The 25,072-nt window shown below is 40.7% G+C and overlaps 1 protein-coding gene across 4 annotated transcripts in view; it reads right to left on the reverse strand.

Annotated features, from left to right (window-relative positions):
* PCDH11X (protocadherin 11 X-linked) overlaps positions 1-25,072 on the reverse strand; it is a 433,677-nt gene that overhangs the window by 120,157 nt on the left and 288,448 nt on the right. For 3 of the 4 annotated variants that reach the window (XM_077786474.2, XM_077786472.2, XM_085570454.1), the window contains one exon: positions 5,399-5,597. The exons of the other annotated variant lie outside the window; for it this stretch is intronic. In XM_077786474.2, coding sequence (XP_077642600.2) covers positions 5,399-5,597 — 199 coding nt within the window. The remainder of the gene's footprint in view (positions 1-5,398; positions 5,598-25,072) is intronic. 4 annotated transcript variants of the gene reach the window in all.

Genomic DNA, 25,072 nt, shown 5'->3' on the forward strand with positions numbered 1-25,072 from the left:
AATTAATTTGCCTTTTCTCTCTCACAAATGTACCAAGCTCCTTTTTACAGCCGGGTTGAATTCTCATGCCCTGTTTGTGCACTTCCCACTGGTCTTGTCTGCAGCTCCCAGATTTCCAGCCCTGGCTGGTTTGAAGGCAGAACCAGCCCAATTTTGGCTTCCACTCCCTGCCGTGGTGTGAGAGCAGCCCCAGGCCCCTTTACCTGGCAGTCTGGACAAGCCAATAATAATTCCTTTCTCTGTATATAAGCATCCCATTCCTGTTATTAATATTTCTTTTTGGCTGTTTCTCATTCAAATTCACCTTTCTTTAATGTGGGAAGCCAACACTATTCATAACAGGCCTCTTATAGTGTCAGCAACCCCTGGGTTTTTTTCTTTTCTTCTTTTTTTCTCTCTGCTAGGAGTAACCCAGGGTTTTTTCACAGTCACATTAGGTATTGGTGATTTATAGTTTATCTTTGTAATACTCAGTTGGTTTTTTTCTCTATGTCATTTTCAGCTGGTGATTTATATACTAGTTACATACAGCAGCTCCTATGAGAATGACTCTCAACTATTAGATTTCATCCCACTGCTATTACTTCAAATCCTTAGCAAAATCCAATTCTCGTGTCATGCACACCTCCTCCTCTATTGTCAGTGATGCTTGGCTTTGAGCTACTAGAATATTTCATTGACATGTTCCCGCTTTTTAATGCCAAACTCCTTAATGAAGATAATTATGGAGACTTTTCCATTCTTGTATTATTCTACGTCTTTTCATTCTTAATTACTAAGGCTCCACCCTAATGTCATAATAACAGTTATTAGTCCTTAAATATATATATATATAGATTAACTGTACATGTATTCCCCAATGTTGAAAATACATATTATGGAGGTGAGATAATGGAGCTAATCTCATCCTACTCTTGGGAAAGCCATGATGCCATTTCTTGCATTATATTCATATATATCTCAGCTTCTTCTTTGTAAATGCTTTCCAGTAGCAGAGCTTGACTAAAGCTTTATTTTTTCTTGACACTTTGTGTGCCAGAATTACAGAAAAATAAGAAAAAACACTATTAGTTTTGATATCCTGGGAGGAGGATTATCTCCTCTCCTCCACATGAATGCACTGAACCTGGTCTGACTTTTAGTGCCATTATCATCATTCTTCATCAGCCTGCCTTTGTGCTCATCAACATCATCCTTATCAAAAATTAAGTCAAGGTGAAAGCGTGCTTTTAATTTTGAGGAAGAAATATATGCTGTGTTTAATCATGAACAGATGTCTTGCTTGCTGCAAACCTCCCTCTTACGTGGTTAAACACCAGGGATTGCAGGCTTAATTCTTGCTAGGACTGATTCTCTGCACTCTGATGATCACTTAAAGCCAGCAGAGCTTTGCCCCCCCTGCTCATTTACCCATGTGCTGCCCACAAGTTGTGCCTTGTGGAACAAATGGAACTGGGGAATCCATGGAATTAAAATTTACCTTTTCCCCTCCCCAGGGGTGGAACCCACAGGAATTCTTCAATCCAGCCCACCCAAACAGCTCTTCAGCAGTGTGAAGGTAGGATTGGGAGACAAAAAGAAGCATCCAGAAACCTCTGGCAACACCAGCTTGGCGTGGACACAAACTTATGGTGTTGACTGATTCCCTTTTAGCTCTACACTTGCTGATTTTCAATGCAACCTTCTTGGTTTATTAGTCACTAATTCATGTTAAATATTCTTCATGGAGACCCCCTCTCCTTAATACACCAGTTTCCTCCTGTTTGAAACCCTGAAATCTCAGTGTGATTTGCCTCATTAACTTTAATTTTCAGCTAGCTTTGTTTATACTTCCATTTTCTTCATACCAAATGATTGCTATTATTTAATTGCAGATTACTTTCAGGTTTTCTGGCTTCCCCTCCACACTCCCTGTCCCCAAGCTGCAATCATTCCTCTTGCTCTGCCCAATTTCTTGGCTGAACTAGTCGTATTCTATTATTCCTCCAAACAAAAGTAAAATAATTTTATTGTCTAGAGGAAAGAAAACAGATTTCGATAAGGCTATAAAAACAGATGAAGCATGAAAATTTGTCATTAATATCTTACACATGTATTAAATAACCCAGTAGAACTGAGGTTTACATGCACCTTTCAACCCCTTTGATGAGCATCACTGCTTACAGCACTGAGAGGGCACCACTGGGAGAGAATTTGCAGGGAAGTCCAGACAGAGAATTTTTTGGTCTTTGTCTATGCTTGAAGTGTGTTTTGTATTTAAACAGAGAGGAAAAAGAAAGCAGAAAAAGATGGTTTGGTTAAAATCCTTAGCATGGGGAGTTATTGGAGCATCCTTCTTTGAGCAACTTATGAGGAGAAAATATCTGAATACCACGTACAGAGTGCTGTTACTTAAGGATAAGGTTCCCTACAGACCTACATGCTTTTTATATTGCTATTTACTTAGTGTGACAGTTTATTGGCATCTCTTCCTTATGATGCATCTACCACACTGAACTTTATGTTTTTATAAGGAGGGAACTAAAGTAAGAGAAGACAAATCATTTTAAACAGCCTATTTCTAATTTTAATTAGCACAGTCAATTAATTTTAAAGGTTTACACATAAATTTCTCACAGTTTTCTAACCACTATAACCTTATGGTTATTTTTTTTTCCCCCTCCTTGTTTCAGTCCTGTATCAGATGTGAATTTGTAAAGCTTTCTCCCACCAATATTTCTCAGGGTTTTTTTTTTCTTTATTTTATTTTGCTATGCTCATCTTTTTCACTGTATTGCAATAAATGCTTAGCTATTGCTAGTAAATGGAAAGCTTCCAAAATGCAACAATTTCCAGTATCAGAGAAACAAATAGCACCAAAGGACTGTAGTCAGGAAAAGCAAGAAGAAGAAAACCCTTTTGAACATGGCCATGAGTGATGGCAGAGCTGCCACCAGCTTTCATAGGGCACTTGGTTGGTTCTGGACATTCCTGACATCATTTCACCCCAAATCTCTCTCCTTGGCAGGCAAAGCTGAACTAAATCCCCACCAGCTGACAAATCAGACAATGTTTCAGATTAAGACAGGTCAGATATTAAAGATGTTGGAAGGGAATGAAGGCCATGCCTGTTCTGCTGTATGAACTGTCTCCTCTCACATTAACAACATTTTAGTCCATGAAGGAAGACAAGAAATGCTTTGAATGCATCAAGCCACTCCAAATTAGAATAAAGAAAAAACACCAATCAAAAATCCAGAAGAAGATTGTAAAAGAAACAATTAATTCAGAGCTATTTTTACTTTTTCACTGTTGGCTAAATGTGTCCTGCATGCACAAGTGAACCACATGAACCTCAGGCTCATCAGATATTTTGGGTTGCTGTCATCTGCACCAAGTCACTTTGCAGCAGCACACTGGACACAAATATGCTGTGGGTCTTCCCCTTGTCCCCTCAGATGTAGGAGAGCACACAGCATCTACCTAAATCTGCTTTTTTGTTCCTGCCACTAGATGCTGCCATTAATGTAAGCATAGAACACTAAAAAGGGCCACAGAAGAAGCTTTCCCTGCTGTAACCTTCGTGCTACTTCAATTAAACTGTTTCAATAAGATACAAGTTGGAAAGGAAGAAAAATCTTCACATAAAATAAACTCTAATTAATCTGCGACTTCAAGTTTAAAACTGAACTGTCAGGTAATTAGACAGGTGATTAAACTTTCTTCAACTTCACACTTGGAAAGACATCTGATGCCTGCTTAGCCTGCTCACAGGGATGTATGTCAGTGACGTTCAGAAGTCAGAGCTGAGTTACTTTTAGAGCCACATTCTACAAGAGTCATGGTGCATGCTTGTTCTGAAATTAAAAAGCCTGGGCACAAAAAGCATGGGCAAATCCCAAACCTGAACCTCTTTGCAAATGGCAGGACAAGATGCACATGCCTGTTCTGAGAATTCTACACCAGCTCCTGTCCCCTGCTCTCTGCAGGAAAGGCCCTGGATGCTGATTTCATGTACATCATTCTCACTGCAGTAACGTATAAATATCAGTCACAAACAACAATAAAGAGCAGGAAAGAAAATTCACACCATGAGCATGCAAAGAAAAAGCAACAAATAATATATAACTTGATATTTTCTTTCTTTGGGGTGTATTTGTAGCCCTTTAGAGCTTAACTATGTGAAGAACCCAGTTTGGCTGCCTAGAATATTGTTAAGGGTACATTACAGCCTCAAATACATAAGCACAAAAGCAAATGATGATTTTCCAACACAAGATCAAAAACCTCTGATGGCTCTTGTCAGCTGTCAATCAACTTGGAAAACATAATATTCTGGCATTAAGGAAACATATCACCTTACAAATTTTAAAGTTAAGCTTAGGTAATAGTTTAAAAGTTAAAGAAAAAAGAAGATACACGTCACATGTGCAAAAAGCCCCTGAGGCTCCAGTCCTGGGCAGCAAAGGCAGAGGTGATTTCCAAGAGCCAGGCTGAATGTGGCACAGCCAGCTCGGAATGGAGGGAATGCTCTCTGCTGGATGCTGGATTTGCCACTGCAAAGTGTAACTACCTTCTACAGCCATTTCAGGTGCATAGCACTCACTAATTCATTACTCCTGATACACTAAAGCAGCCGAAATCCACCTTTTGGGCCAAGTTCTGCCCAGAACAGATGTATTTTTAAATCACTTATTAAGCCGCTAACAAGGCCTTGGGGGCTTAGGGACATTCAGGTGTCTCTTTATCAATGGCACGGTTCAATTTCATCCAGATAAGGAGCCTCTGGACAATTAAAAGCTGACTAAAGTTCAGTGGAGTCTCCAACTGGCTATCACATCACAGCACAGCGAGCAGAGCCAGTGCCCACAGCTCCCGCTCCTGTTGATTTTGCCTCTGTTTTTGACACCACAAGAAGGCAGTGGCAATGGCAGAAGATGACAAACTCTTCTGAGATTATTACTACATGCCATTGCTGCTTTTAAGGGGCGAATCAAGAAACCCTTATTTCTGGAGACTGCACTGTGTTCACAGAGCTGCTCACCACCCACGAGTTCCCTGTTAAACTACAGCACACAGTAGTCAGAAAGGGAAACATTAAAACATGCGAATTCCCTCAGCACAGTGTTTACGACCATTAGGGCAGCGGCGTTAACCTCCTCAGAAAGCTCCTCTGTGCACAGCACACCAGGTCCATAAAAACTCCAGCTCATCCATAAACCCTCAACAGCTCCCAGTGTTTCACTCCCACCCGCCCGACCTCCCGCTTTCAGAAACAGAGCGCGCCTTCAGCCGCGCGGAAACCAGCGCTCACTTTTGATAATTACCCAGAGGCAGCAAAATCCCCGTGACTGATTGATTGATTGATAGATTGATTGCAATGGGTGGATGGGTGAGGCGAGCAGAGCTCTGCACTTACTGGACTCGGGGTCGGAGTTGCCGTCTCCCTCCGTGCGGCTGTTGGGGGACGCCTGCTCGTAGAACTCGTCCTGGGGGAAGCCCAGGGGCAGCGGGTGGGACGTGCTGGCCCCGCTGGTGGGCTCGTGGTCTCCGAGCCCGCTGTCACTGCAGCTTTCCTGGGAGCCATCTGGCAGGTGGAAGGTGACGCGGCGCTGGGGCTACAAGGAAGGAACAGAATGACAACGGTTTCCACCACGGTATCGGTAATTGCTCAACGCAATTTAGGAAATGTATCAGTTTGGTTATCTGCTGAGGACGCGCTACACCCAGAGTTGTGCACAATTTCAGGCTTTCACGAGCTGCTTTCAGACCCGCTGCACCTGACAGCACTGCTTGCTGATGTTTTTTAAAAATGTAAGCCCTGATGCAAAATGAAAGACAACTCAAACTAAAGAGATTCTGTCAGACTTCACAAGTCTTTGGATACCTTTTGAATATTGACTTGGAGATTTCAATCACTTTTTGAGGCTCAATTTATTTCACTGCTGAGTTTTCTAGTTTTCAAAAAACATTTTCTTTCCCATTAAAAGCTGTTCCACACTTTTGGGCCTAAAAAATGTGACACATTTATAATGCTGTTGGATTCTTCTGAGGCAGAGAAAGAACAAACAACAACAAGTCTTATGTACTGAAAGCAATTTTAATAGATTTTGCACAGGCGTTAAGCTAATGAATGAAACGTAGATTCCCCTGCTCTCCTTCAGACATTTCATTACAACTCCTTTGATTTTTGTTATACCACAGACCTGTACCTTAACTGCGAAAGGCTGGAAGCTGGGAACCAGGGAGGTAAGGATGGAAAGCATCTCTGCCCAGATGAAACAAAGAACCAGAAATAGGACAGAGTTTTCATTGCCTAAGTGACCCTGCATGATTTAGGAACTGAATAACTGAAATGTAAATCTCTCCCAGTATTAAAAGAAAACAGGAACAAAAAAATAAGCAGCTCTCCTGCTCGTTTTGATGTGTCTGATATCCATGGTTTGGAAACTTGAAACAGGAAGATTCAAAAAAAAAAAACCCAAAAAACAAACTTTTTCAAATATTCTTAGGTTGTTGTTACTCAAAATTCCATTTAAAAGGCAATGCAAAACTTTCTGGATGCAGAACTGCTGGGATTAGCAAAACTGAAGACCAGACTTTTGATGCAATTATGCAAAAAAAAGTATATAGTGTATATAGCAGAGCAGATGTTGTCAGGGGTCCCTAGATATTTGGTTCCTATAGGGTGGCTGTGTTGAAAACATTCTATTACATTGAGTTTTTGCTAATTCCATTGAGTTTTCAGCTCCTCCACTTTTGCACATCTCTTTTTGTCACAGTGACATCATTACACGTGCCCACAGACAGCTGCTCTGCAGCGTGTGCAGCCAAGAGCACGGCAGCGCCAGCCTCACCTGTGACAGACCAGACAGACCAGAGTGACAGCACTTCCCACCAGCTACCAGGAAGACACTCAGGACTTTCCCAGAAAAACCTGTTTTAGTGCCTCAGCGCTGCTAATGGAGAGCTTCTCTTCTAATGTTGAACCTGCCTCCTTCTTGTTACAAAATAAATCACTTCTTCAGCCCCATCCATCACGGTCTGCTTATTCCCACTCATCTTTCTGGCACTTGGCACTTTATTCTGCTTCAGAATAAACAGACCTTATTATTTCAATCTGCCAGTGCTCCTGCTCTCTCTGGCTGCTCCCCCTGAGCTTGCTCACAGCTCCATGCTCTGCCCAAAACCCTGCACCCAGCTCCAGCCAAGGTCCTGACAGCACTCAGCAGGATCATTTCACATCTCCTGCAGGCTCCTTTGCCATGGCAGCACAACACATTTGTGTCCTTGCCAAACGTCATAATGCCCAGGTCCTCTTTATTGATCTCCTCCTTGTTCCCTTTTTGGTTATTGCCATCGATTGCTGCAGCCTAAGAGTAGCACTTTGCGTTCATTGTTCCTGCCATTCTCTTTTTCCAGATGATTTCATCCATTGCCTTCCAGCCCTGCTTTCCTGTTTATCAAATTTGCAGATTTTAGGCTCTCTCTCATTTGGCAGATCTTTGAGAAATACTGGAACAGATCAAGCCAAGACATTGCAGCTCTGAAGAGCTGAACACAGAATGGCTCCCAATTCCATGGGATGGAAATGGGAGAGGACAACCCCTCTGTGCTGCTGGGACAGCCTGACAGCCCACTGGGAAAGGTTCTGGTGGTGAAAGTGTCACAGCTAACACCCCCAAATGCCCTCACTGCACTTTTGGGGTCTCCACAAAAATTGCTCATTGAACAATTCTTGTGGGTGAAAATGCACCGAGTGTCTCTGACAGTCCCAAAACCCAGGTGGCTCAACAGAAATTACCAATGTGACCTATTCCACTCCACTCCAGCTGCCTCTCAGAGCCCCATCCACACCAGCAGTGCCAATCAATTCTCTCCTCAAAGCCCAAATAAGTGAAGTTTTGTCGAGTTGATCCAGTGAAACCATTCCTGCAATGTTTCTCATTTGCTCCCTGCATTCAAAACTGCACCCAGCTTGCACAGATGTACAGCAAAGACATGTGGAAAGGGAATGTGCTGTTTCTTTCATCTGAAATGAGTTTGGTATTCACAGTATGAAAAAAACCCACCTCCATTGCACGAGCTGTTTGTAAAAGCTGCATTTTGTGAGGTTTGCACGGCCTTTGTGTTGTGTTATATCCTCGCCTCTACAAGCTACCAGTGAATTTAAAGTATTCTTAAAACACTATTAGGCATTAGACACCACTACTAGATTTTGAAAATGACTGGGAGCACAATGGTTGTTGCTCTCTACAACTGGTTACCATTTTGTGCATCTGGGGTTCCCCAAGTGTAAACAAAGGAATATTTATTTTCAGGGTTCATTGTCAAAATACAGCAAAGGTTTTGAACCAGCTGACAGTAAAGGAGACCAGAAAGTCACCAGCCCTTTTTGAACTGCCTATCCCAGTGAGAAAAAACAAATCCCATACCCCAAGCAAAATTAAAAATGTTACTAACTAACCCTTATGTTCACTTAAAAATGGTAAATATTTACTTGCATAAATTGAGATGTTATTAGCCAGAAGGATCAGACCCATATGATTTAAAATCAACTGGCATCAGCTACAGGCTCATGATTTTAAATTTGATTGTGTCCCTGAGTGTGTCACACCTGATAACACTGATGACAGAGCACTTTCAGAAAAATTTATCAAGATGAAAAAACCTCAGCTATTCCTCTACATGTCAGTGCTGCCATTTTCTTAATTCATGCAGGCGTCAGACAACTATCTGGAACAAGTAATTCTAATAAAATTTTGCCAAAAGCCAGGACTTATCTTCTGTCACAATTATTTTGGAAATTTCCTCCTTGAGGCATTTAAATTTCAATTCATAAGATTACAAAATATCCTCAGTCTCCAGCTGCTTTTCTATTTATCTCCGAAGGGAGCCAGCACCGATAGTAATAGAATAACAAGGATTATGGTTTGTTTTATTTATCTGGATGACAGTTGGTATACTTTTTCAAAAAGAGAGAAATGCAAGCAAACCTATTATGCATTCTTAGAGGATTCTGATGTAGGAACTTGTAATACAGACAATTAAACTGATAGGGGACAATGAAGTGAAAATTTAAGGGGAAAAAAACCATGCAGCAGTCTAGAGTTTCTCTGCCACATTTAAAAAATATTAAATTACTCTTCATTGGTATGAGGAAAACATTTTGCTTGCAGAGATGCCACAGACCAGACACAAATGCTGTCAGAGGTCTCATATGGCATTCACTGCCTTTGGTAAAAGCTGAGTGTGTCTGGAGGGATCAAATTATCTCAGAAAACCGCAAACCTTTTACTCTCATTATTGAAATTTATATGAAGACTGATCAAAGCCCCAAACTATTCTGTGTTCAATCTTTCACTACAATAATTAGACTGTGGCAGTGGGAATAATAAAAGATGAGTCTAAGTAAATAGCTTTGGATACACTGAAGGGATGATTTCTGGTATTATACACCAGGGGTTAGCCAATTTATAAGCAAAAAGGAAAAAAAGGTAATAGAAAAAGCAGCAGATATCAACTGAGGAACATTAAACTATTAACCTTATTATCTTCATTCATTGAAGCAAATTAATATCCATTTAAAAGGAGATCATAAAGGAAAAACATTACTTTTTAATTTATGCTGAATTAATTATATTATTTAGATGATAATTCTGATTTAAGGCAGACCTTATTTAGGAGATGCTGTGAGACAACACAAAAGAACAGGACTACTCGAACATTTCTTTCCACTGTTAGCAGCCAGTAAATAAAGGAGTAGTCAAATAAATTTTTAATTTTCTCAGTTGCTTGTTTACTTCAAATGTTAGGAGGATATGAAATGCCTTAAATAACCAGAAAACAACTATCTTCAAGGATAAGCAGCAAAGAAGATCTCTAATCAAAGTACAATTTCCAGCACCTATCTGTTTATCCTCAACTATCACTTTTTGTTCCAAAACAGCAATTTTTTGTTGTACAGGCTTTCATTGAGACAAACAGGACTCAGCAACTATCAGAGCAAAATTCTCAGAATAACATTAAACCAAACAGCCTGAGAGGATCCAACCATAAACCCAGTGGGAAATATGTCTTTGTGTTGAAACTCAACAGAGACAAGCCAGTATTTTCATTTTTCCTTTCCCCATACAGAGTAGTGTCAAGCACAACAAATACAGCTCAAAGAGTTTCTCTTAACTCTTTTATAAGTCTGTATTTCCCATAAGTTTTGCAGCCTGGCACATTAAATCTAAGATTTTATTACATTATTTTGATGGCTTTGTCATAGGCAAAATATATAATACAGATCATTATGATTTTTCACTCAAATTAAACTTCTCCATTTTTGCCAGCAGGGATCTATATTTTTCTTGGAGTATCTACAAAGACGTCAAATTGCTCACCATTATCACACACAAATAGAAACACTTCATTAGCAACACATCATTCTTCCATTCACCTTTTCTAATTTAGCAGTGACCTTTTATGATTTATTTAATGGGTCCTGCAGTGATCTTGCATAGGAGTGGGCTTGGTTTTTGGGTTTGGAGTGTGGGGGTGGTTTTGTTTGGTTGTTTATTTCCCAAAAAGAAAAATGAAGGGCTCATCTTCGGGAGGAAGGAGAGAGGCATTGTGCAAAGTGACAATACCCAGCTGATTTCACAAGTCCAAGCCTAGTGGGCATTAAAAGCAGTTTTTCCCCACCTCACATAAAAAAGCATCACCCCCAGCTTCCAACACTAATAACCTGAATTATCATCTCACACAGATGAGACTTGAACAAGCTCTTCTTCTCATTGAACAAGTTCAGATATTATTCTAAACACTGCTCAAATTTATTGGTTGCTTCCTTTCAGCTCCTGATTGTCTATTTGTTTGTCAAATCAAACAGACCTGCTGCTTTCCCAATTTACCATATTTACCCTTTTGAATATTGGCAAGACTTTGCATTTTCAGCTCTTTCAACTTCCAGAAGTAATCCAATAGAATCCTTTTGACATTCTTGTTATAAATTTTGCTAGTCCTTCTAATTTAATCTCATTAACATTAGTAACTGCTATCTTACACCCTCACTAATTACTAAGGGAAAATACAGTATTTGAATGCCTTCTAAAGAGAAGATTTTATAAATACTTTTGCTTTTTCTCATTGTGATTAAAAATCTTATTAGTGCAGATTAGTATAAGAGAAGTAAATAGTTTTAGGTTTTCATTTTTATTTATTTAAATAACTTCTCCCACTTTTTGAATTTATTTAGATGCAGGAAGCATAATCTTTTAACTTCAAAAGGGCAAATAAAAGCTGAGTTGGCTGCCCAGACAAATAGAAATTCAACATGGCTGATTATCTTAGACAGATTTGTACATTTTCAATGAAAGTATTACTACCTCCACAGAAAAGCAGCAGAACAGATGGTGCCCCTACACCTGCTCAAATGGAAATGACTTCAAATTGTCAGATCTTATAGCTGGATTCCCTCACACAAAGAATTCTCTCAAGTGATGAGGAATAATCTTGCAGGACTATCTTGTACCTCCAGCACTCACTTACTCGGGTGCCTTTTAGGAATCACAGGCTCAGGTCCCTGCAGGCTCCTCTTGCAGGCAGCTAAAACTGCAGCCAGCTGATAAGGAAAATGTCAGATATTGCAGCTCTCGGCCATTGCAAGAGAGTTCTGTGAAACCCTTCCCATTGAGACAGAGTGAAAATTTAACAAAATAAAAATCCGTTTAGATTTGAGTAAAATGTACTACTTTGAGCTTGCTAATATAAGTGAAATATGTTGTTTAGTCTAGTAACTACAGCACTAGTAAAACTATCCTAGCTAAAAAAAAAAAAAAAATAAGAAAGACTCCACAGACCTTAAAACAGACAGGGCAGAATGACCCAAGAGTTTTTTCTGTACTTTCTGACAAAAACTAAGTACAAGTGTAACTAACTGTAAGTATAACGCAAAATCAGCAGAATAAATATACATGAACCTATTGTGAAATTCTATGCATATAGAAATTAGTCAAGGTAATAAAAAAAGATCAAGAGTTCTCAAGAGTGCACATGTCCATTAAAAGGCAATAAGTCCCCACATGCATCCACAGCGCTGTGAATAAACATACCATTCCCTACAAATCTTTATTAGAATTATAAAATTCTAATTTTTCACCATGCAGGCAGGAAAAGGAAGGGCTTTGTAACCAACACTTTTCTTTAAGAAGCAAATTTTCCATTTTTCACTGAAGTAACCAGGGGCTAAGCAAACATTCCCCTCGTCCTCTCACAGCACTGAGATCATGGAACAAACCCATTCCCCAAATCATTGCTGAACAAACCCATTATGAACCTGGAACTTCCCAAATTTCTGATTAACGGCTTCAAAGGGTATTTATTTCCAGGCACTAATCCTCCTTGTACCAGAGGATCTCTCATAAGACTTTCCCCAGCAACATTTAGCAATTAAATTGTATTTTCTGAGCTTCTTGAAATAACAACAAAGAAGTGAAATAAAAAGCAAATAAAATTGAAAATAACATTTAAAGCATGTCAAACATTTTATTTAGTTTTTGAAAGGCAGTTATTGCATGCTAGATGTTGAAATGATAGCTGAAAGCATGCTTTTTAAAGTTTAATTCATCTAAGCCTTCAATTTGACATGTGATTAAATAAAAATTACACATGAAAGTTGCACTGTGGCTGTGCTGTTGCTAAGTTTGAAAAAGAGGAAAATCTCAATTCTGATTTTTTTCTTTAGTACATTCTTCAATTTCCATCATCTTTGATGTTATCATCTTGAATGCTTGATATCTGATATGCAAAGCCATTTTATAGTTAAAAGAACATCGCAATAAACAATAACACAGAACCATTTCAGCAATATCTGACATCACTTCTGACTGCTGCCCCCATGAACCTTTTCCAGCAGAACTATTGACTGGGCTTTATCAGAATTGTGAATTCTTTGTGTTAATATTGAAATGGAGGAGAATTTCTACTTTCATAAACATACATGTGCCTCTAGCTCAAATTTGATAGTGCTAATTATACACTGCAGTCATGGCTCAGATAAATAAATTTCATGTTTCTTCATGGGCAAGGTATGGATTCATGGAATAATAAATGTTCCAGTGAGTTACTCACAAACCTCCAGTGAGGTCCTCCTGTATCATAGGCAAGGCTAACCCTTAAAATCAACCCTGATCAGGTCATTAGGGCTAGAGAGACCTGGAAGAAACCTCAAGCACCTGATCCTATTTCCCTTTGCAACTTTTTTTCCTGTTCAGTTTTTCCTGTAAAGGTCAAATCTTTCTGAAGCAGCACTGGTGTGTGTAACCCCAGGAGCTGAACAAGTGTTCACTTGAAGTGGCCTGGAAATGTGCTTTCATCATTTTTGAGGCAGGAAACGGAGCTGTTCTTATTAGTGCTTCCCAAAAAAAGGGATTTCTATCTAATTTTGGCTTGCAAGTGTGCCAAAGTCAGAAGCAAAATAAGATTTGGGCAATGACTGTTCTTAATTTCTCCAGTTCAAGTAGTAGTGCAACATTCAGCTGCATTTCATTCTATAAAATAAAATCTCTCCTCCCAGTGTGGATGTTTATAAAGCAGTTCATGCAATACAGAGAAGCAATAACTTTATGTTTGATTTGCATTCATGTAGCTGTTGAATTGAATTCATTTTATTATGGTTTTAAAAAAATTAAAAACCAAAACTCCCAAGATGTTACTCATTTTAAAATGAGTAACAAGGCAGCTCTTTGGCATGCCACTATCTCACTCCATTTATTATGACAGCACACCTTTATTATAACAGCATTTTATTTGTTATAGCAGGAAATCTATAATGTTTGATATCAAGTGTTTGATTAGCTAGAATGGGAATTGATGAGAGATAAAATGCAAGGATAAAATGAATGTATGTCATTTTATCAGCAGCTGTCAAAAAAAGCAACTTGCTCTTTCTGGAGAAGGGAAAAAATGGACAAAAAGTTTCCCCTTGCCCAAAATGGACTCTGAGGAAACTCAAGAGCTTCTCAGAGAGGAATGAAACATTTTCTTTTCTGCTCCCTGTATCAGTGAGTTATCCTTGCAACTGTTATCCTTGTGGCCTTGAGAAAATCTCTTTTAACCATCTTGATTTCCCATCCTTAATTTTAAATTTACAGTGTTCTGGCCACCAAGGTCACCCCTCTGAGTGCATTCTCAAGGCAGCAATTCTGACTCCACCTTTAGGTGAACTGGTTAAGGAAGAAGCAAGACTTTACCTGCTGGCATGCCTAAAATAAAGCTTTAGGGCAAAATTTGCAAGCAGTGATGCAGTTCATGCTGCATTTGATTTGCACAGAGTGAATTCCAGCATCCTAGGATGGACACTTTTATCAGCAGGACACTCTCCAGTGGACTCCAGTGGTCCAGAAAAATTTCCATGGATCAAGAAAACTTTCACTAAAAGTTTTGTCCTGAAATTCCCTTTCCAACTGTAAGATAAAAGTTTTGCTCTCAATAAGATAAGTCATTCCACATACTGAAATAAAGGAATTTTTCACTGGCACCATTCGCATTCTTTCAATCTTCTCTTATTGTAAATAAGAAAGATTCTGGATGATAAATGCTATGGTGAACAATACTTTGGTTTTAAACATCTGAAAGATCTATTTTCCTCTCCAAGCTGTTTTAAGAAAAAAGATTGTGTTTTATTTGATTAAAGTCAGAAATCTCCCATTTGCATCACTATTTTCACAGCTTATATTACCAGGGTGATAATGAATAAGATTTAGCTCTTATTTACAGTGGAATACATGAAATATTCAAAGTTACTAGAGTCTAACTACTAATAATGCATTCTTAAATGGATGTCTGAAATATCTATTTGCAAATGGGAAGAATTTTGCAAATTGAAGTGCTGCATTGTATCACTGAGATGATCCCTCGCTCCTCCAGAGCGGTGCCTCTGCAATTGCCCTTTCAGATAATCAGAATATATAACTGTCTTTCAGAATTCACCACTTGTGTCACTTCAGCAAAGCAAAATATAAAGCCATTAGCCTTCCCTTGTTCCTTAAATCTTCCCAGCTTATTTCCATATTCAGTGCAGCCATTCTTTAGCAGCGTTAAGATTACTCACTCATCTTGGAGCAAAACACAGCAGCACAAATTGCTGGGGAAATGCAGCACACGTTAGTCTGCAGGGAGGAATGATTGCAGTTCTGGGCGAGGGAAAAGGAGAGGATCCAGCTGAAGGCTGGGGAAGGTTTTTTCTGCTCCCAGCCAGCCCAGAGCTGCTGTTTCAGCTGAGCAGGGACAGCTGCCCTTGTCCTGTGTCAGCACCCATGGTGGGACTCCTGCAGCCCCTCCAAGAGCTCAGCTCTGAGCAGGGTCACCCCTGGACTGGGCTCTGCCACCAGGACCTGGCTCTGCCAAGCCCAGCCCTGGCACCTGGGCAGCTCCCCTGGCAAAGGGCAAGGGGAAATTGTGAGCTGCAGCCACACACAGGGACCAGAAACCCAGGCAGAGCTTCACGTGGTAACTGCAGCAGCAAGAGAAAGATGCTCATGCAAAAAATACTCAAAGCACCAAGAGGAAAAAGGGAAGAAGTCCTAAAAGTGAGGATTGGGCATCACTGGAGGGCAGCTCCTCCTCACTGGGTTGCTGACTGCACAGCCCAGCCACCCACAGCCTCTGTCCCAGTGCTCTGCTTAAAAACAGCTTGGTCCCAAGCCATTTACTGCCTAAATCCCAAAACTGCAGTGCTGTGTGCTCATGAGTAGCACAATCCTCAGAGTCCCTGCATTTTTGGGAAGTTCTCAAGTGCCCCAAAGAGCTGAGAAACCCGAGGGGCTTGGGGAGGGAAGGGCAAGAGCACAGCTAATGCTGCTCCTGCAGCTCCCTGAGTGCTCTCAGAGCTGCCTCTGGTCCTCACCTGCCACACACAACATCAACACCCCTACAATCACTGCTTCAGGATTATTCACTTCATGTACTTCATGCACAGCTCAGTTAAATCAGAGGTAAATATTACTCTCCATATAATCCACATTGAACTTGCAAACCATAAATCTGAAGTACTTTTGCAAGGCTGACACCAAGGTCAGGATTAGGAAAGGAAACTGCTTGCTCTGCTTGATCCAGAAAGGCAGAAATCCCTGGTAACATGCAGCCATGGAGGAGCAAATGTAGGCTTTAGGTCTGCTCTGTGCTCCTACAGCTCAGGGGAAGGCAAATTGCTGTAGAAACTTGAGAACCAGGGAAGATTTTGGAATAAAGCAGCAGGAAAAATGTTTGTGGGGAAAGGCAATAACATTAATGTGGGCAAAGCTGGCAAAAATTATGTGGGTAACAGGGGAACACTGTGGGCATCCTGCATCAATTACACTGCCCAAAACCCATGCTGAGTGCCCTGGTTGCTCACCCTAAAATCATCATCATGCAGAAATTGTCCTGAGTAAAGAACTCCATTTAATTCTTCTCTTTAAGATATTTCTTGTTTTTGTTGGCATACAGAATCTGGGCTTTGCACACAACAAAATGCACCTCACACATTTTTCAGGCAAGAACATGTAAATACAAACTTGCAGCATTAAGCTTGTGCTCTTTCTCCTAGTGTTTTTAATTAATTTGACCTTTGGGCCTATTTTTGTCAATTCAGAAGGCATATTGCAATCAGAGAAAAAGCTATGGTGCAAATATTCCATTCTGCAAGTCACTCGCTAAACAAGTAAGCAATAGAGGAAAATCTATAGCAAGCAATTAGCATTATGCTTTCCAATTATTTTCTTTACTTCACAAAACTCATTAATAACTTTTAGTAGGTAAAATTGCAGTTAGCAGCCCTCCTACACCTCAAGTGTATTATATTCTACCTTTGCCCAATAGAAATTCTTTTGATGTACTGGAAATCTTATTAATAGATTCACCAGAAAACAAGCATGTAAAGCTGGCAGAGGCAATTGCAAGAGGTAAAATGAATGTAAATGACAGATGAAAGAAAACTTCCACGCCGTTCAGATCAATACAAACAAAAGTGCTGCAGCAGCCACAGCACAGAGATGAAGGGAATTCATCAAACTTGTGTTTCAGATTATTTGTCCTGTTCTAAATGCACCCTCTGTGTTTCGGAGCTGTTACCCAATTAATACTACATTAAGATTCACTCCTGCCGGGGCTTTTTCCTTCTGGTGCTGAAGGGAAGTTTGTCAGTGCACTCAGATCTGGGGGGAATGTAAAGGCAGCTTCTTGCTTCTACAGATTGTCATTTGGAAAGTCTGTAATTGCAGCACTCAATAATTTCCCAAATACTTAAGCCAGAATTAATTATCTCTGCTATTATTGCATGAGTATGGATCTTACGCTGGGTATGATGAAGGGAATGTGTGATAGAACATTTTATTGTGCTCAGAGCATGCAGTGGGTGTGCGAGGCACTTAAACCATCAGAAGCAACAAGCTCCTCTACTTCAATTCTATCTCAGTATTTTCTCCAGACATCTGCAGAACCAGCTTTGCTCATTTTGTGCTCTTTGTTGTTGCCTTACCAAACACGTTCAGGACCCTTTACACCAGAGACTAATCATAATTTTTTCAAGAATCCTATTTCGTTTAAAATCATATTGGTTCTTAGTGAAAAATTAGAGGAAAGCAAATGCTTATTGTTAAATATCTTGTGGTTGTGCAGAGTTTGAAATGTGTTTCCATTAGGAGTCAGAAACCAAGGCAAGTCATGGACTTCAGCAACTCCCTTTAATGGAGTGAATTTTAGAGTTTTTTGGCAGTCTTATATGATGTTGAAGAATCAAAAATACTGGTAGTTACTGTTATAGCTAATTGCCCAGGCTTTTTAAAAATCTTTTTATTCAGAAGTGGAGGAATGCCTGAGGTGAGCCAGGAAGGGGAAGATGAGCTGCACAATTGGTTATAGGTGATTCAGCTTCAGAAATACAAACTGTGATTTATAAGACATTTAGACATTTTGAAATCCATAACAAAGTAAACACACAACCATGGTATTTGCAATGGGGAAATCAAAACCACGAGGAGATGAAGCTCCAAACTCAGACTTTTGCACAGAACATAAACTAAAGGAACTTTGATCTCTTTCTTGTGCATTAAAAAAAAGAAAAAGAAGAAAAAAACAGCTTTTCTTTTTTTTTATTTTTTTTTTGATAAAAAAAACCACCCCCTCTCTGAAAACCCAATGCCTGCCTGAGAGTCCATGGAGTAATATTAAACTCTTGAAGCAGGCTCATTGTTTGAAAGAATGTTGGCAGCATTGCTTTGGTTTCAAAGCGGTTCTTGGAGGAACCAGAAGCCAAGCTGCAGCCTGGAGCACACCAGCTGCCTCTCCCCAGAAGTTCAAAGGACTTTGGGCTGTGTTGCTGCAGATAGCTGACACACAGAAGGGATGGAGAAATGTCCTGTCACATCCCAAATGAGCACATTTGGGCACAGATTCCAGTCCGTGCCCGTGTGACACAAAGGGGACCCAGGGCCGCGCTTGGTCCCCCTCACCTCCATCCCTGGAATTGCCCCTGGGGCTCAGGACCAGCATTCCTTTGTTCCATAACAGAAATAATGGCTAAAGCTGAGAGTCTCTGATGGAGGAGATCAGGCAGCTGTGGCTGGGATTTCCCGAGCTGGGAGGGAATTATTTGCTCGTTTGTTCTGTGCCCTCGTGCTGGCTCTCTGTAACCCAGCCAGCACATTCCCTCTCTGCCTCGTTTGCATCCCTGCCTCCAAAGAAATTCCCCATTTTTCCCCCACAGTTAAAGACTGTAAATCCACTCTTGGTAGTGGCTACAGTTGAATTCCCAGCTGATCCCCCAGGACTCACAGAAGAAAGAGAAGACAAACAGCAGCTACCAAAGAGGGTTCTCCAGCTCCAATCAATAATTTGCTTGTCACTCCAGGAGCACATCACCCTATCAGCATAACTGTGCAAAGTTCCTTATCAGTGATGTACTCTCACACTTTCCAGGTAGACATTAAGCATTTTCACATCCTGTGGGTTTTGCATTGCAGTAAATTTCCTTCTCCCAGCAACACAAATGTACAACAACTGCCCTAAACTGACAACAGATATTAGAAATGTGACAAAAAGCCTGTAGCATAAGAGTATTTTGCACATATACATCATTCTTTACTTGAATGGGCTTTAGAAATATGAATTCCATTTCAGAAGAAAAGAATAGAAAAGACAGTTGTTAAAACAACTGCAACAAAACAAAACACAAATGGCTATGCCCTCTTTATTCTCATGACTGAGGCTGTGTCACTGGCAGAATCCAAAAATGAAATTGAGAGTCCTGGGCAGAGGGACACTGTTGGGCAAGTTGCAATCACATCTCACATCCTCCATCTAGCATGCTTCCCCTGAGAAAAAGCTATTCTCTCTCAAGATATACCAAAGTAAATTATTTACATTTCAATAAACTATCACAGACTGCCCCAAACTGGGAATGATGCATGTGCAAAGATAATGCACAGAAATACAGCACCACTTAAAACAATATCAACCCTGAAAGAAAGTAACTCAATAAAATGTTTTCTGAGTAATTTGGCCAGTACCAGCAGGTACCCACTGAGGGGTAATGGAGCCTGTTTCAATGGAGCCAGATGGATTAAAAACCACTATGAGAACATCATCCAACACTAAAGCTCTGTGAGCTTCGTGATAGAGCAATAATGATCTTATCTGCTCTAACCAGACTGAAAACCTGGTGACTGCAGAAGATGTGTTCTGCAGTCTATTCCATCTGTGAGGAACAGACATCTTCATTAATGGAAATCTTCAAATCAGAGCTGAGAAACCCGTGGCTGAGGAAGAGATGCCTTGACAAGCAAAGTTCCTGCTGAAATGCTCTGCAGGTTCATGAAGCTGAAGATTGAGCCATAACAATTATCTGCTATCCCCTGTAAATGTCTTTTTCCTGTTCTGCAGCTGCACTGACAGCAGTGCTCCCACCAGTTTGCCCCTCATTCCACTGAGCTTTGGGAGAGCCTGAAATCTGTCCTGTGCAACTTATCAGCTCTGCAGCAGAATGCAGGACTTACATTAGAAGCATGGATGCTCCTGTCAGCAAATCAATCTTGAGTCTGCTCGGACTTTTAAAATGTTCCAAAGCAGCACGACCATACCTAACAGGTGCCTTATCTGCATATGAGAAACCTGATCCACACCTTCCCCCCAGCCCTGCCTCCTCCAAACAGCTGCTGAGTGAAATGGGTGATAAAAGTCCCAATAAAATCCAGATTCATAATCTAAAACATGGTAACAGTGACCAGTTTGAAGATACAAACAACAGGGCTACAGCTTGACTCCCAATAAGCTGCCACTGGCAAAACCAGATCAGGGAAAAAGGGGAGACTATTTAAATGTTAAAGTTTCCTTTCACAAAGAAAACATTAATAGAGAAGTAGTCAGTGACTTTCCTGTATCAGTCTTGCAATTCGGCATTGACACAATTTGCATCAAACCATCAAAACAAAGAGCACTCTACAGAAAATGACCAAAATTTCCAAAAGACTCTGACCAACAGCAGCACTCGAGAGCATCCTCAGGAATGCTGCCACAGAAGTCCCACAAAGCTTTGTGACATTCAAAGAATGCTGAAATGCTTTACTGCCATTTATTTCAGACACAGGCAGAGCAGCAGGGCTGTGCCCAGCCCAGCCCGAATTTTTCCCAGTGGGTTTCTGCAGCAGCAGAGGCACAGGAGCTGCCTGGGGCAGGTATCAATAGGACACAGAGGGAAGAGCCTAATGGGGCATCAAACAGAACAGCCCACACTCCCAGCACCAGCCTGGAGGTAATCAAACAACAACACAGGCAAATCAATGCAAATCAAAACCAGCCACCTCCCAGAAAGGCTGATTTTGTCCGAGCGCCCATCCCTGACTCTGCTACAGCTCCAGACACAAACACTCCATGAGCAGCTGAAACATTAAAAATAGCCACTCTGAACGAGGGAACAGCAAATTTGCCTCAGCAGATTCTGTTTTTTGTTTGAGTTATTGCACAGGTAACCAAACATTCTGCCTAATCTTTAGCAGCAACCTGTGCAAAACCATCTCTAAGCCCTTCCTCTTCCCATAGCAACAGGCCAAGAGTCCTCAGTGCTCCATGGATAAGAGGATGGTGGCAAAGAATTAATTCCCCTCCCAGTGCTTGCAAGAAGCTGCTGTGGAGTCCCACTGCTGGGGATGATTTTCTCAACAGGCTCCTGAAAACCACATTAGCTCTCACACCAGCCTTTCTTCAATTATGTCATGTTCTTTTTCATCTCGCCACAAGCAGCACATGGATTAACCAAGTTCTCCAGCCATTTTAAAGCCTTTAAAGAACCAAAAGTAATCCCCCCAAGAGGGCAAATGGAACAAAACTAAACAAAAAAAAAAGACCCAAAACAAAACAAAAAGAAAACTTCAACCAAACTCCTTTTTAATTTGCTTATTTGTTTGTTCTGGGAATATTTAGCAATATCATAATTAAGTCCAAAACAGGAAGCAGAATAAATCAGGCTAATCCCAGAAAGCTGAAAACATTGTGCCCTCAGACTTTTACTGTTTTGTTCATTCAAAATAATGATATCATTAGATAGTTTGACTTCTAAACTATTTTAAGAAGACTCTTGATAATACCCATAAAAAGAACAAGCTAATTTGGTTTTCTCATAGGTTCAGTAAATGAAAAATACTGAAACTTAATGTGATTTTGGACATATTTTCCATTGCTGTTGGTAGAGATTTCGAACATTAATGCAAACAAGCAAACAGATTTTTTCCTTTTTTCATATATTTAAGGGAAATTTGCAGAACGCTAAGCTGCTTAAAAATAACACAATAAAACTGAAAAGGTCAAATTCTGCTGTTAATGCTGGCTGATCGTCACCTCCAGGCTGTTCCTGTCCCACAGGACAGGACAGAGACTCCCAGACAGGGACAATGAGCATTCATCCTCTGGGCTCCTTCAAGGAGTGCCCCTGACCTGGCACATGCCAGCTGGAATATCTGTGGCACCTGTTGCTTGCCAAGGCACTCAAGGTAGATTTGTAGATTTTCTCCCTCTCGGGTCTGTTTTGAAGCTCAGAAATCCAGCACAGCCCCTGCCACGTGCTGCCCAAGCTCCCAGCTGCCCTCCAAGGGAGCGTGTTTGCAGAAAGAGCTGAAAACCAGATCAATTTGGAGAAGTGGGAGAGGGGCAGACAATTAACTCCGGCCATGGGAAGTGGTACAGTCAATGTCTCCTCGGTGCAAGCTAACATCTGACAAAAGGTTCCCACTGAGATGCCCCCACCAAAGGCAGAAAGTTCAATTTTTGCAATTTATAGTTTAAAGTGCAATGATTTGTGTTATCTCGGCCAGCTCACAACTTGAGCCGAACAATCAATGACACTTTTCCCATCCAGGAAAATAAAGTATTGGGCATCCAGGGTGGTGTGGGATGGGTGGTTGTTTCTGGGTTTGTTTGCTTGTTTGATTTAATTCTAATTTCAGCAGAACGGAAATTCAGGAGCCCCCCGTGGGTCACACAGGAGCCCCCAGGTGCCTTTGTTTACAACACCTGGGATACACCTGGATGCACTTTGAAGTTGTTCCATCCAAGCCAAGCGTATTCCCTGGATTTTCCCAGGAGCAGAAAGGATGTGAAAGAAGGTGGGTGCACACCAAGGAACAATTAAATACCCAAACCATGTGTGGGTATTCACCTCTGAGGAATTAGATGAATTTTGTTAAGGAGAAAAATAAAAAAAAAAGAAATCTAGACATGAGGATGGGGCACAACATAACCTCAATTCATACCCATAAACTGTTTATGTTCAAAGAGACATTTATCCCCCCTGATTAGGTGACACTGGTCCATGCTTATGAATAAAATATCTGTTAGACATTCTATTTTTCAGATGTATTTATACTGTGTTTACACTTTTGACATGCCTATATAATTTGTCTGTCAGAAGCACAAAGCTTGCAGCAGGCTAAATCTGCCTGTGTGGAGGGAATTGCAGTAGGCTTTACCATAAGAAATGAAAATTTAAGGATTAGTTGTGCAATGTCTTCCTGCATTATTATACAAAGTCCTACTTTAAAAAAATTATCATATAGAAAAATTTCTTTATTTCAAAGCTTTTAAAGAAGAAATGAAGGAAAGAATGGGATACTTCTTAATACAAAGAGTAGAAAAATAAAACAAAAAATATTACTCAGAAGTCGCCCAAAGTAGTTTAGTTGATTTTCACTCCTCATGCAAAGGTTGCTCACACTCTGATCCAGTCCTAAAATCAATGTGATGACCAGTATATTGGCCAGCCATACATCTTAATAAATTAATCTTCATTAAGCAATCTCCTAACTCCTTCAAGAGCTGGTCAGGCACTTGCAAATGCTAACGAGAAGTCAGCAGTAATTCCATAAATAATAATTTGTGACTGAACTGCAACCTCTCCTTCACATTCATTATTCATTGCAGACAGTGACTCAAATCAGCCCACTGTAAGCAAAAGAAATCTTATTCCAGACAGGGTTTAAATAGACAATTTGCCTTGGTACAGCCTCAGAAACCAGACTCCAGAGTTAAGCAGAAATCTTCAGGGCCTGACCTTTGGCAAAGGACACGAGTGACAAGCAGGGGACAAAGGCAGCTGGTGTCACATCTCCAGGAGCACAGCAACAGCACCTGCTGATCCTCAGGAGCTGCAGCTAACTCAGGAAGAAAACCAGGAGTGTTTCAGGGACAGGCTGGCTGTTTAGCTCCAGAAAGGTCTATTATTCACTTGGGTCTAAGGCTGCGATCGCAGGCCATGCAGGAACAGCTGGATTTTGTCCCCATCTCTGCTCACATGTGCTCCTCATTATTGCCTCATATCTTACTTTTATAGAATCATTGACCCATTCTGACCCATCAGATTTCTAGAGACCTTGGAAAAATACATGAAAGCAAACAACTTTTGAAAATAAAAAAGGAAAATACTTCAGAAATATAGGGAGCATTATTATCCTCTCACTTCTCCCCTATTTTTTTTTTCTTTTTTCTCCCAGTAATCACCACAAAAATCAAGGGACAGAAAGGGACACAGTGCTCCAGATGTGGCCTCAGCAGGGCAGAGCACGGGGGGAGGATTTCCCCATGAGCTGCTGGCCACACTCCTCCTCACGCATCCCAGGAACTCCTGGTCCTCCCTGGCCACAAGGACACAGAGCCCAGCAGAACATTTCCAAACATGAAAATCTAAACAGAGAAGCCTGTGGCAGCACACAGTTTATGAAATTGGATACTGTGATTATTTAAACTGTGCTTAAAATGATCAAATCAGCATTTCATTTATTTCCTTAAACTTGGGGGATGAGTCCACTTAAGAGACTCTGGGATATTTAGCCTTTGGCACAGAGGGGAACGCTTCCAAGCTTCTGAAAAGATGCATTCTATTATATAGACACAGTGATCAAATTACATGTTTTGGTGGTGAAGCACATATGAGAGACTGCCCAGAGACTGAGACTCATCAGGAAAACATTCCTGTATGCAATTTGATTAGCAATCAAGGAAGAGAGAAAAAAATGGGTGCAGAAAATCACAGGGGGAGAGAGCACTGTTACACTTAATACCTTGAATTTCTTACAAAAATGCTCATTGCAAATTACTCAGAGTCCAGACTTCCCTTTCTGTGTGCTCTGTGCTCAGCATCCTCACCACACACAGGCCTGATGCCTCTGCCCAAAACTGAACATTTAAAGATGCAGAGAAAGCACACAAATACACATTTCATCCCTGTGGTTCACTAGTAAGAAGGATTAACCATTATTTTTCAGCATTCAGATATCTCACTGCTGGGCACCTTCCAGGACCAACCCCAGGTGAGGAAAATGAGCACAGCAAAGGGCATGAGCAAAACCAGAGTTGCAGCTGCAACTCTGCTGCCTGGGGATGAAGGGCTGGTGATGTAACAAGGTGAAGTTTGCAAAAAGCTAAATATGAAAAAGACAGCTCAGGGTTTCAGCTCACTGTGGTGAAAGAGAAAAGAGGGAGGTTTACTCTGTGATATGCTTGCAGGGAATAAAACTGCAGCTAACTCCCATTTTTCCTTTGCTATGCAGCCTAGGAAGTCTATAAATCTGGAATACTTTTTGCC

This window comes from Lonchura striata, chromosome 4A (assembly GCF_050655825.1).
Source record: "Lonchura striata isolate lonStrDom1 chromosome 4A, ASM5065582v1, whole genome shotgun sequence".
Taxonomy (NCBI): Eukaryota; Metazoa; Chordata; class Aves; order Passeriformes; family Estrildidae; genus Lonchura; species Lonchura striata.